The 13,276-nt window shown below is 44.0% G+C and overlaps 1 protein-coding gene across 4 annotated transcripts in view; it reads left to right on the top strand.

The window, feature by feature from the left end:
- ANKRD16 (ankyrin repeat domain 16) overlaps window positions 1–13,276 on the top strand; it is a 50,920-nt gene that overhangs the window by 18,796 nt on the left and 18,848 nt on the right. For all 4 annotated transcript variants that reach the window (XR_010179349.1, XM_063926793.1, XM_063926792.1 and 1 more), the window contains exons 2-4: window positions 3,429–3,649; window positions 5,575–5,617; window positions 7,995–8,103. Coding sequence is in view for 3 of the 4 variants with exons in the window: in XM_063926793.1 (XP_063782863.1) it covers window positions 3,429–3,649; window positions 5,575–5,617; window positions 7,995–8,103 (373 nt within the window). In the remaining variant the exon portion in view is untranslated. The remainder of the gene's footprint in view (window positions 1–3,428; window positions 3,650–5,574; window positions 5,618–7,994; window positions 8,104–13,276) is intronic.

Genomic DNA, 13,276 nt, shown 5'->3' with positions numbered 1-13,276 from the left:
AAGTCACAGCTGATCCCGACGACACGTCTTCTGTTCCTGGGAATGATTCTGGACACAGACCAGAAAAAAGTGTTTCTTCCAGTGGAAAAAGCCGAGGAGTTGTCATCTCTAGTCAGAAACCTCCTAAAACCAGGACAGGTGTCGGTACATCAATGCACGCGAGTCCTGGGAAAAATGGTAGCTTCGTACGAAGCAATTCCATTCGGAAGGTTCCACGCAAGGATTTTCCAGTGGGACCTGTTGGACCAATGGTCCGGGTCGCATCTCCAGATGCAGCAGCGGATAACCCTGTCGGCAAGGACCAGGGTGTCACTACTGTGGTGGCTGCAGAGGGCTCATCTACTAGAGGGCCGCAGATTCGGAATACAGGACTGGGTCCTGGTGACCACGGATGCCAGCCTTCGGGGCTGGGGAGCAGTCACACAGGGAAGAAATTTCCAAGGGCTGTGGTCAAATCAGGAGATTTCACTACACATAAATATCCTGGAGCTAAGAGCCATTTACAATGCCCTATGCCAAGCAAGTCCCCTGCTTCAAAACAAACCGGTTCTGATCCAATCAGACAACATCACGGCGGTCGCCCATGTAAACAGACAGGGCGGCACAAGAAGCAGGAGGGCAATGGCAGAAACCACAAGGATTCTCCGATGGGCGGAAAATCACGTGCTAGCACTGTCAGCAGTGTTCATTCCGGGTGTGGACAACTGGGAAGCAGACTTCCTCAGCAGACACGACCTTCACCCGGGAGAGTGGGGGCTTCATCCAGAAGTCTTCCGATTGATTGTAAACCGTTTGGAAAAACCACAGGTGGATATGATGGCGTCCCGCCTCAACAAAAAGCTAAAAAGATATTGCGCCAGGTCAAGGGACCCTCAGGCGATAGCTGTGGACGCTCTAGTGACACCGTGGGTGTACCAGTCGGTTTACGTGTTTCCCCCTCTGCCTCTTATTCCCAAGGTGCTGAGAATAATACGAAGGGGAAGGGTGAGAACTATACTCGTGGTTCCGGATTGGCCAAGAAGAACTTGGTACCCGGAACTACAAGAGATGCTCTCAGAGGACCCATGGCCTCTACTGCTAAGGCGGGACCTGCTGCAGCAGGGGCCCTGCCTGTTCCAAGACTTACCGCGGCTGCGTTTGACGGCATGGCGGTTGAACGCCGGATCCTGAAGGAAAAAGGTATTCCGGAGGAAGTCATTCCTACCCTGATCAAGGCCAGGAAGGATGTGACTGCAACCCACTATCACCGCATTTGGCGGAAATATGTGGCTTGGTGTGAGGCCAGGAAGGCCCCAACGGAGGAATTTCAACTGGGTCGTTTCCTGCATTTCCTGCAAGCAGGGGTGACGATGGGCCTCAAATTGGGGTCCATTAAGGTCCAGATTTCGGCTCTGTCGATTTTCTTTCAAAAGGAACTGGCTTCGTTGCCTGAAGTTCAGACTTTTGTCAAGGGAGTTCTGCATATTCAGCCTCCTTACGTGCCTCCTGTGGCACCTTGGCATCTCAATGTGGTTTTGGGATTCCTGAGGTCACATTGGTTCGAGCCACTTAAAACCGTGGATTTGAAATATCTCACGTGGAAAGTGGTCATGTTGTTGGCCCTGGCTTCGGCCAGGCGTGTATCAGAATTGGCGGCTTTGTTGTGTAAAAGCCCTTATCTGATTTTCCATATGGATAGGGCAGAGTTGAGGACTCGTTCTCAGTTTCTCCCGAAGGTGGTATCAGCGTTTCACTTGAACCAACCTATTGTGGTGCCTGCGGCTACTAGGGACTTGGAGGATTCCAAGTTGCTGGACGTAGTCAGGGCCCTGAAAATTTATGTTTCCAGGACGGCTGGAGTCAGGAAAACTGACTCGCTGTTTATCCTGTATGCACCCAATAAGCTGGGTGCAGGGCCGGAGCTTCCACTAGGCAGCTTTAGGCAGCTGCCTAGGGGCGCCGGATCCTGAGGGGGCGCCTGCTACAGCTGCCTGAAAAAGGTAGCATGGTCCTACCTCACAGTCGCCGCAATCCCCCCGGCACTAGTATCTTACAGTAGTCGCAACTGGCAAGCTCCCGTATTGCAGCCTCCAGCTCCGCCTCTACCTGGCACAATAAGTTTCCTTGACAGCTCCTGGAGTCCTGGCTGGGGGTGACATGTGGCGCTGCTCTTCATTGCAGGCTCTTTTGCAGACTACTCAGTCCCAACTCTGCATCGCATCCCGCAGGTATGGTGGCGGCACAGTGCACTCTCTGCATTTGATAAGGAAAGAGGGGGAGAGCAGCAGAGCAGCAGTCTGGGGAGGGGGGGGGGCAGCAGGCATGCACACAGTCTGGGGGGGGGATGAGCAGCAGCATGCACACAGTTGTGGAGGAGATAGAACAGCAGCAGACATTTAACAGAGTGGGGGGGGGGGGTGAGAGCTGCAGGCACCCACACAGACTGGGGAGATGGGGAGAAGAGAGCAGCCCTGCAACAGACTGGGGGTGGGGGTGAGCAGCAGCATGTCTTTCACCTGAAGGGCGAGTAGGGGGAAGGGGCAGTAGGCAGAAGTTTTGCCTAGGGTGACAAGAAACCTTGCACCGGCCCTGGCTGTGTGCTCCTGCTTCTAAGCAGACCATTGCTCGCTGGATTTGTAACACTATTCAGCTTGCGCATTCTGCGGTAGGACTACCGCAGCCAAAATCAGTAAAAGCCCACTCCACAAGGAAGGTGGGCTCATCTTGGGCGGCTGCCCGAGGGGTCTCGGCACTGCAACTTTGCCGAGCGGCTACTTGGTCAGGGTCTAACACTTTTGCTAAATTTTACAAATTTGATACCCTGGCTGAGGAGGACCTTGAGTTTGCTCATTCGGTGCTGCAGAGTCATCCGCACTCTCCCGCCCGTTTGGGAGCTTTGGTATAATCCCCATGGTCCTTACGGAGTCCCCAGCATCCACTAGGACGTCAGAGAAAATAAGAATTTACTCACCGGTAATTCTATTTCTCGTAGTCCGTAGTGGATGCTGGGCGCCCATCCCAAGTGCGGATTGTCTGCAATACTTGTAAATAGTTATTGTTCCAAAAATCGGGTTGTTATTGCGAGCCATCTGTTCAGAGGCTCCGTTGTTATCATACTGTTAACCGGGGTTCATATCACGAGTTGTACGGTGTAATTGGTGTGGCTGGCATGAGTCTTACCCGGGATTCAAAATCCTTCCTTATTGTGTCAGCACTTCCGGGCACAGTATCTTAACTGAGGTCTGGAGGAGGGTCATAGGGGGAGGAGCCAGTGCACACCAGATAGTCCTGAATCTTTCTTTAATTGTGTCCAGTCTCCTGCGGAGCCGTCTATTCCCCATGGTCCTTACGGAGTCCCCAGCATCCACTACGGACTACGAGAAATAGAATTACCGGTGAGTAAATTCTTATTTATATTGTCATATACCAATACCATCTTTTCATTTTAGGACACCCCTGATGATGGCTTGTACCAGAAAAAAATTAAATGTGATCAAAGATCTCATTAAGCACAAAGCCAACCCCAACCTGAAAAATAAAGATGGCTGGAACTCTTTTCATATTGCATCCAGGGAGGGAGACCCCACTATCATCAAGTATCTGCTTGATGTCTTCCCTGACATTTGGAACACTGAAAGCAAGATTAAGAGAACACCACTACACACAGCAGGTACTGACCTCCGATATCCTAAAGATAGATGAGGACTTATGTTTAACAAAATCTTTTCTGTAACAAAACAAGAGTGAAATGTGACTTATAAATAGATACATTATTAATGTGTTATTCACACCATGTAATACATTTTTCTATTCGGCTACAGTGTTATAAAAGGTGTGTAGGGCCTCTGTTGCAGAAAACGTATGCATTAAACCTGCCTTTTAACAAGTGGGGAATTACGTAGGTTTTGAGGTTGGTAAGCAGAAATGTGTGAAAGTCTACTTTTGGTCACCCATACTGCCCAATAGTTTAGAAGGGTTTAGCTGCTTTACATTTATAATCCTGGTTCACGTGCCAATGAATAGTGTGCGCCCGAAGCACTCGCACTCATCAGCAAAACTATTTAATATTGCCCACTGGGAACGTAAAAACAATTGAATTCCCTCCTAAGTGTGGTATATGGCATGCCATTGTTCATCGGATCTAGGGATTTAAATGTACCGTAAATTGTTTCAGAATTGATTTGACATGTATAACAATTACGTTTACAGGGACTGTCAAATGACCCATATTAATTACCAATCGCCCTTATTTTAGCAATCTTTTCCATAGATTCGTAATTTATGAGATATCTACTTTTGCTGTTTTGTATCTCATGCTAGGTTTATTACTACAGAGTTCATAGAGGGGATTGACAAACAAATATCCATCTAGTTAGTAAGTGCACCTAAACCGTAACATCGGGTGTAGTATGGTATGCCGGCGATCGGGCTCCCGGCGACCAGCATACCGGCGCCGGAGCCCGACCGCCGGCATACCGATAGTGTGGCGAGCACAAATGAGACCCTTGTGGGCTCGCTGCGCTCGCCACGCTGCGGGCATGGTGGCGCGCTATGCGCGCCACGCTATTTTATTCTCCCTCCAGGGGGGTCGTGGACCCCCACGAGGGAGAATAAGTGTCGGTATGCCGGCTATCGGGATTCCGGCGCCGGTATACTGTGCGCCGGGATCCCGACAGCCGGCATACTAAAGACCACCCGTAACATCATATGTTTGCACCTTTGTCCACCGCTCATTAGCTCTGCCACTGTCACGTGTACAGTAAACACACCACTGATTATAGTGGATAGAGCAGTGGTTCCCAAACTTTTTTGAATCACGGCACCCTAGAGTATCATTATTTTTTTGACTGCGCCCCTAGGCTAAATGTTTCTTATTGATAAATTTAGAAAGAAATATTACATTAAGTAATTTGTGTTTGTGTCATCCTAGGTTAAGTTGTGTGGTGAGGGACAAGATTTGCTTCTGTTTGTCCACATATTTTATGACTGTCAGCCGCCAGCACTGGTTTTGTCTATTACATTGACCATACATAATTTTTATTGGTCTTGGACCACCAACCCAGGGTAAACCTTAGTGTCCCGAGGCTCCCCAGGGTAAACCTTAGTGTCCCGAGGCTCCCCAGGGTGCCACAGCACACAGTTTGGGAACCACTGGGTTAGGGTTTATGGACAACTTCATATTAGCTTTTTATTTGTCTTCTAGGCAGATTGTCTGCCACACTAGTAATGACTGTGACAACATAATCAATACATTAGCCCACCAACACATTTTCTACAGGACGACTCTTATTACTTTTTCATTTTGCACTTTATTCTATTATATACTGCTGAAAAATGTTTGTAATGCATGCTTTACGTGAGTATCTGATTTATTGTCTCGTATGTGGACAAAAACTTGCGCTAAAGAAACTGAATACAGCTAAGTTTAGTTTCAAAGCTTTCCATGATATTACTGATTTAAACAGGAATCTGAAAATTACATTGTTTAGGCTTTGTGTTCAACTCTTGGGACCAAAGAGTTATGTTTACATAACATACATATATGTATGTATTTTCTAACCATAGCTTTTTTTCTTTTTTTTTTGTCTTGACCAGCAATGCATGGATGTTTTGATGTAGTGAAGAGCCTTCTAGACAGGTAACATAAGCAACATTTTACAGTTCATTTTTTTTTAGATAATTAATGTTTTATAGTATAGTATACTACTGCTTACATGAATTCAAGTTTGTGTATGTGTGTAAATATATATATATTTGTGTGTGTAAATATATATATTTGTGTATGTGTGTGTGTATATATATATATATATATATATATATATATATATATACTGCTCAAAAAAATAAAGGGAACACTTAAAAAACACAATATAACTTCAAGTCAATCACACTTCTGTGAAATCAAACTGTCCACTTAGGAAGCAACACTGATTGACAATCAATTTCACATGCTGTTGTGCAAATGGAATAGACAACAGGTGGAAATTATAGGCAATTAGTAGGACACCCCCAATAAAGGAGTTGTTCTACAGGTGGTGACCACAGACCACTTCTCAGCTCCTATGCTTTCTGGCTGATGTTTTGGTCACTTTTGAAAGCTGGCGGTGCTATCACTCTAGTCGTAGCATGAGACTGAGTCTACAACCCACACAAGTGGCTCAGATACTACAGCTCATCCAGGATGGCACATCAATGCGAGCTGTGGCAAGAAGGTTTGCTCTGTCTGTCAGCGTAGTGTCCAGATCATGGAGGCGCTACCAGGAGACAGGCCAGTACATCAGGAGACGTGGAGGAGGCCGTAGGAGGGCAACAACCCAGCAGCAGGACCGCTACCTCTGCCTTTGTGCAAGGAGGAACAGGAGGAGCACTGCCAGAGCCCTGCAAAATGACCTCCAGCAAGCCACGAATTTGCATGTGTCTACTCAAACGATCAGAAACAGACTCCATAAGGGTGGTATGAGGGCCCAACGTCCACAGGTGGGGGTTGTGCTTACAGCCCAACACCGTGCAGGACGTTTGGCATTTGCCAGAGAACACCAAGATTGGAAAATACGCCACTGGCGCCCTGTGCTCTTCACAGATGAAAGCAGGTTCTCACTGAGCATATGTGACAGACGTGACCGAGTGGAGACGCCAAGGAGAACGTTCTGCTGCCTGCAACATCCTCCAGCATGACCGGTTTGGCAGTGGGTCAGTAATGGTGTGGGGTGGCATTTCTTTGGGGGGCCGCACAGCCCTCCATGTGCTCGCCAGAGGTAGCCTGACTGCCATTAGGTACCGAGATGAGATCCTCAGACCCCTTGTGAGACCATATGCTGGTGCGGTTGGCCCTGGGTTCCTCCTAATGCAAGACAATGCTAGACCTCATGTGGCTAGAGTGTGTCAGCAGTTCCTGCAAGACGAAGGCATTGATGCTATGGACTGGCCTGCCCGTTCTCCAGACCTGAATACAATTGAGCACATCTGGGACATCATGTCTCGCTCCATCCACCATGCACCACAGACTGTCCAGGAGTTGGCAGATGCTTTAGTCCAGGTCTGGGAGGAGATCTCTCAGGAGACCATCCGCCACCTCATCAGGAGCATGCCCAGGCATTGTAGGGAGGTCATACAGGCACGTGGAGGCCACACACACTACTGAGCCTCATTTTGACTTGTTTTAGGGACATTACATCAAAGTTGGATCAGCCTGTAGTGTGTTTTTCCACTTTAATTTTGAATGTGACTCCAAATCCAGACCTCCATGGGTTAATAAATTTGATTTCCATTGATAATTTTTGTGTGATTTTGTTGTCAGCACATTCAACTATGTAAAGAACAAAGTATTTAATAAGAATATTTCATTCATTCAGATCTAGGATGTGTTATTTTAGTGTTCCCTTAATTTTTTTGAGCTATGTGTATGTATATGTGTATATAATATATATACATAAGTATTATACATAAGTATTATACATAAGTATTATACATAAGTATTATACATATATATATATATAATATAATTCAGATTGTATTTTATTTGTATAGTTTTAACATATTATGCAGCATTTTTCAGAGCAAATGGAGCCAAACATCACAACATTCCCTTCCCCATTGCCAATTACAGTCTAAATTCCCTACCACACACACACACACACACACACACACACACACACACACACACACACACACACACCCCCCCCCCCCCCCTATAGATCCATTTTGTTAGAATCCTATTAATCTACCATAAATTTGGATAGTGGGTGGAGCACATGGAGGAAACCCACAGAAACATGAAATGAACATCCAAACTCTGCACACATTGTGCCCTTTTAGGAAATGTATGTATGCATACAGCTGGTAAGTACTTTCAGTAGGTGCTGACTTTTATATTTGAACATTCACACAGAGTATCACAGTGCAAAGTGTCAACGACAAAATATAAAAACTATTTCCAACATGTCTTTAAGAACTATTCACTCCTGTCAGTGCCGAAGCCATAGTTTGTATTAAAAAAAGTATATATTCTTTTGAAGGTGCAACTATGAGGCAGACTGCAAGGACAGCTGCGGAGTGACCCCATTCATGGATGCAGTGCAGAATGGTCACCTCCACATTGCCCAGTTGCTTATAGAAACGAAAAAGGTATGACTGAAATTACTTCACAATGTTAAAGAGTTAGTGCACTGCACAATTTGAATTATAAATGGATAGAAACAATTTGGTACATCAAGAGTTTAGCTACATAAGAACAAATTGTTGAAAATTCTGTAAAGCTAGGTACACGCTACACAATAGTACCAATTTGCCAATAATATGGTGCTTGGCCACTTTTTTTTTTTTATAGTGTGTGCATGAATGAACGATCTTTTCGATGATACACCGGAAAAATTTTGCATACAAACACGCACCCTCGATTATCCAATCGGTCAGTAAAGACAAAGGATTCTGGGTATTCAGAACTCCACCCCCCAGTAGGCGCCGCTGATTTTTATATACCATTTAAGCAATGCAACTGGCTGTATGTTAATATATTTGCGGTCTGTTTACCTATATCCAGGGGCATTTTGTTTTTGGGGGATTCTCTATGACTTTATGAAAGCAGACCCGTTGATTTGATAGCCTATGGCATGTCAAAACTGTTGATATTCGGTTTTGAGCAATGGATTTAAAGCATGAACTGTAATGTTGACCTTACAATTTAGCTGTTATGGGATGAAGCACAGTGGGGGTACTATTGTTAGGTGTCATTTTTCAGATTTATCTATGTTGATCTTCTATTTGAAAAGGAAGCTATAATTCTGTGTTACCTGATAGAGGTTTAGGAGAGAGAGATGTGGTTTAGTAACCGATGACACCTGCTTAAAGTATGATCCTTGCTCCCAGCTGAGATACTAACACAAGCGGAGAAAGTACTGTATAGTGGGTGCACAAAAAGAGTAAAGTAGTAAAACTTAACTTTTAATAGCCATATTTGTTAAAATTATGCGACTTTGGAAAAGACTCCAGGTATTTGGAATCCTATAGGCCTATTTCTCTTATTCCTACCAATAGCAAGATCCTGACAAAACTCCTAGCTGTTAGGCTAAATGCTTTTATTAAAACTATTATCCACCCAGACCAGTCTAGCTTTATGCCCGGTATGTCCACCTCTGTCAATCTACACCGCTTGTACACTGTTCTTCAAGCCCCGCATGACCTCCCTTCTGCTTCGGTTGTTGTCTCCTTAGATGCGGCCAAAGCTTTTGACAGTGTGGAGTGGTGTTACCTCTGGGAGGTTATGCATAGTATGGGTTTCAGCCCGAATTACTTACGCTGGACTAAATTGCTCTATCATCAGCCAGGATCTCGGTGAACGGGTATATTTCTTCCTCTTTTTCTCCATCTTGCAGTACTTGTCAGGGCTGTTCGCCATTGCCATTGAGCCTTTGGCGTGCATCGTCAGGTCCCACCCTGGTATAATAGGGATATGTACTGGCATTAGATCCGAAAAAATTGCCCTTTATGCGGACGACCTGTTACTATTTTTGCGGTACTATGCAGTGTCTATGCCTGTTCTAAAAGAATTTGGTGGATTTCCTGGCCTTCGTATCAATTGGGCAAAGTCGTTTATAATGCCAGTAATTGGCCCTCCCCCTACTGTCCCTAAAATCCCCCTACCTCTTTGTTGGACTACCCAATTTAAATATCTCGGCATTCAGATCACTAATGACCCATCTGACTTCATTCCATTAAATCTAAACCCGTTAATGCAGCTTATTACTCGTAAATCCAGGTCTTGGTGTAGGCTCCCACTGACGGTGACTGGCAACCTTATCAAAATGTTGTTTTTGCCCAAGATTCTCTATATCCTGTTACAGTCTCCAGTATATGTATTCTGTGAATTTTTTTGAAAATGAAACCGTGCCCTGTCCTCTCTAATTTGGGCTAACAGACAACCTATAGTTCAGTTTAAAACTCTCACTAGAACCAGGCCGGATGGCGGGCTGGCGCTCCCCAATTTACAACTGTATTATTATGCCGCTCAGATTTTACACATGAGAATTTAAGGGTGTTAACTAAGTTTGGTGCCCTTGACCCGGATACTCCCCTTTGGTATTCTCGCTGGCTCCCTGAACTACAGTCCTTAGAAGGACGTTGGGTGTGGTCTCCCAAGTCTGTAATATCGGTATACCAATTATACTGTGAAGTTACACTGAAATCCTTCCAGCAATTGAAAGACGAGTTTCACCTACCCAACTCCTACTTCTATCGTTTCCTCCAACTTAGGCATGCATTGCAGGCACAATTTAGGGATGCACCACCTACACTCCTTCCCCTTAAGTCCTTTACCATCAACCTGGGTCAAGCCAAAGCGATCTTGATTGCCTACCTATACCTCCTTGCTATATTTCATGCTGACCCGCTCTCTAGACTTCGTGAGAGTTGGGAGGGTGATCTGGGTCACATTGAGGAGGATGAGTGGGATCGTGCCCTGGAATACCCACGCACTGTCACATGATCGATTAAATTCCAGCAAATTCAGTTTTTTTATACTTCATAGGTCTTACATGAACCCGGCAAGGTTAGTTAAGATGGGGACTGGGAGTTCTGGTATTTGTCCTAAGTGTGCTATTGCTACTGGCACCTTTTGGCATCTCCTTTGGGAGTGTCCACCCATACAAGCTTTTTGGTCCCGGGTCAGGTCGATTCTGGAGGATACTGGTATACCCATGTGTGTGCTTACACCACGGCTATGTGTCTTGGGGATAGGGAGTTTTGACCCGCTATCTAAATGTGAGTTGTACACTCGCAACATGTGTACTTTGGTCAAGGTGTTCATTGCACGATTGTGGATGGCCCATACCAACCCCACTTTCCCCATTTTTAAGGCATTAGTGAATGATTCTGTCTCTACAGAACGTTATGTCTACATGCAAAATAATGGCAGTCATAATTTTGAAAAGTTATGGTCCCCCTGGGTAGGGTCTGTCTATTCCTCCCCTGATCTCTCCATGTAACACTCCTATGCCTTATTTCATATTCCTCACTACCTCTCTACTGTACAACTGATTTGCGGGTAGTGTAATGAATGCTTTGTGGACTGTACGCCCCAGAGTCTGTCTCTGTCGACCCCTTTGCTTTGCCTTTTTTTAGTTGTTTCTTCTTCTTTTTCTTTTTTTTTCTTCCTTTTTTTTGTATATTGTCTGTTGTACTAGTACAGCGGTTTGCTTAGGTAAGTGTAGTTTAGTTGCTGTAATTAACGGAAATTTGTTATAACTGACGACATATACAACTACGGATTTACAATGCATTTGTTTATTGATCTGCAAAACTGTGAACACCTTATACAGATATTTGTATCTCCTATATTTTGGATTGTTAACACTATGGTATATGCTTGTAATTTAATTTACTTTGATATCTGGATTTTCTATAATCTGTAATTGCCAATATTCCTTTTTAAATAAAAGTCTACTTTATTAAAATAAAAAATCATGCAACTGTTAGTCACAGTTGGTGTGACTTTCACACTGCACCTTTTAATAAGGGATGTCAGTTCAGCTATGCTGCATTCAGATCGCAAATGCCGGATCCTACCCGGAAAGAGAAACGCGTACTTACCGGGTGGGATCCGGCATTTGCGCTCCGTTGCTGGCTTTCCGACCCGGCAATATACCGGGTCGATTGCCATAGCAGCGGAGGGCGCAGCAGGGGCGGGGGTGGAGGCGGCACTGGGAGATGAGCTCATCTCCTGCGCCGCCTCTCCCTATGCTGTGAATGGGAGCCGTGTCGCATCGGAACGGCTCCCATTCACACTGCGCCTGACCCGGTAATCAACCCGGTAATAACCCTTCTTTTTTACCGGGTTGAATTACCGGGTCAGGCGACCCGCTAATTCTGAAAAGGAGCTTTCACACCGCACACTGACCCGTTTCGACACGGCAATATGCCGTGTCGATACCGGGTTTTTAGTGCGATGTGAAAGGGGTACTAGTCTTAAATAAGTGAATTATTAATTATATACACTTAGAGTGTAATTAAATTATTGCAGACTAGCTGAACTGACATCCCTTATTAAAGGCGTAGTCGCACCTACCATTCAGTGTATTGATTTATGGGTATTACTACTACTCCTCCCTTCTTGGTAAATTATTGATATTTGAGACAAGACAAGAGTACCGTCCTTATGTCTTTATGGAGCAATATAGCTACAAATTTAGTGACACTGAACGTTAAAATGTTTTGAGATAAGGCAAATAATCTATAAGCCAATACCCAAATTTTACCAAAACCTATAAACATACACAATTAATGTGGGTTTAAAATGTAAAGATATTTCAGTTTTGTAACCCAAATTTGTGAAATCATGATAATTTGGTAGAGGGATCAACAAATTGAATAGGACACTAACAGGTGGACACTGCTTTCTCTTTTTTAATCTATACTACACTCTTTATTTTCTGCAGCACATATTTGTATATATTCGTCAGTGCAATTTTTAGCCTCTATTCACTGTTACACCGAACCCAACTGTGACTAAAAGTCGCAAGAGTTTACCAAATATGGCTATTTAAAACAATCTAAAAAAAGAAGGGGTGTGGGCGCTAGTATGCTGGCTGAAAAATACTCAACGGGCAAATGTATATACCTTATAAATTATAAAAATATTGTCACAGGCTGCAGCTACTAAAATTTGAGGAGCTGTACCTAAAAAAAAGATTTGATACAAATATAGATAAACAAGAAGAGCGCTGTCCGCTACTGGTTTCAATGAAGTTACAATTCTAAAACAAGCAGAGAAAGCACTGTATAATGGGCGCACAAAAAGAATAAATTAGTAAAACTTAACTTTTAAAAGCCATGACGACATTAGTTAATTTAATGAAAACTTAATACATATATTCAATACAAAACAGACTAAACATACATAAAATTACATATATCGAAGTGACTACTGCAGAATATACCGCAATGGGTTAATTTTAGCCAAAGCTTAAACAAAACTCCATTCCTCTTATTTGATTACTGTTATATTCCAAGAGTCATCAATTAGATATGTTTCTCTTCTAAAATAAAACAATCTTTGTTGTGAAGTAAATGAATGAATGATTGAAACGATGTTGTAATTTCATAACACAGATGAAAGTCTCTTGGAGATGAATATAAAGTCACAAACCAACATGTTTCTTTAGATCAGTGTAATAGAGGAAAAAAAGCTTTCTCCACATTGATCACCTCTCCCAATATTCCGGCTCTTAAGTGTTTCTAACAATTAGCTTTTGGTCCCATATTTTGCGCACAATTATTAGGGATAATACCACTTTTAATCTATTGG

Source organism: Pseudophryne corroboree, chromosome 6, assembly GCF_028390025.1.
Source record: "Pseudophryne corroboree isolate aPseCor3 chromosome 6, aPseCor3.hap2, whole genome shotgun sequence".
NCBI lineage: Eukaryota > Metazoa > Chordata > Amphibia > Anura > Myobatrachidae > Pseudophryne > Pseudophryne corroboree.
Note: the sequence above shows the minus strand (reverse complement) of the source record. Positions and strands in the feature narration are given on the sequence as shown.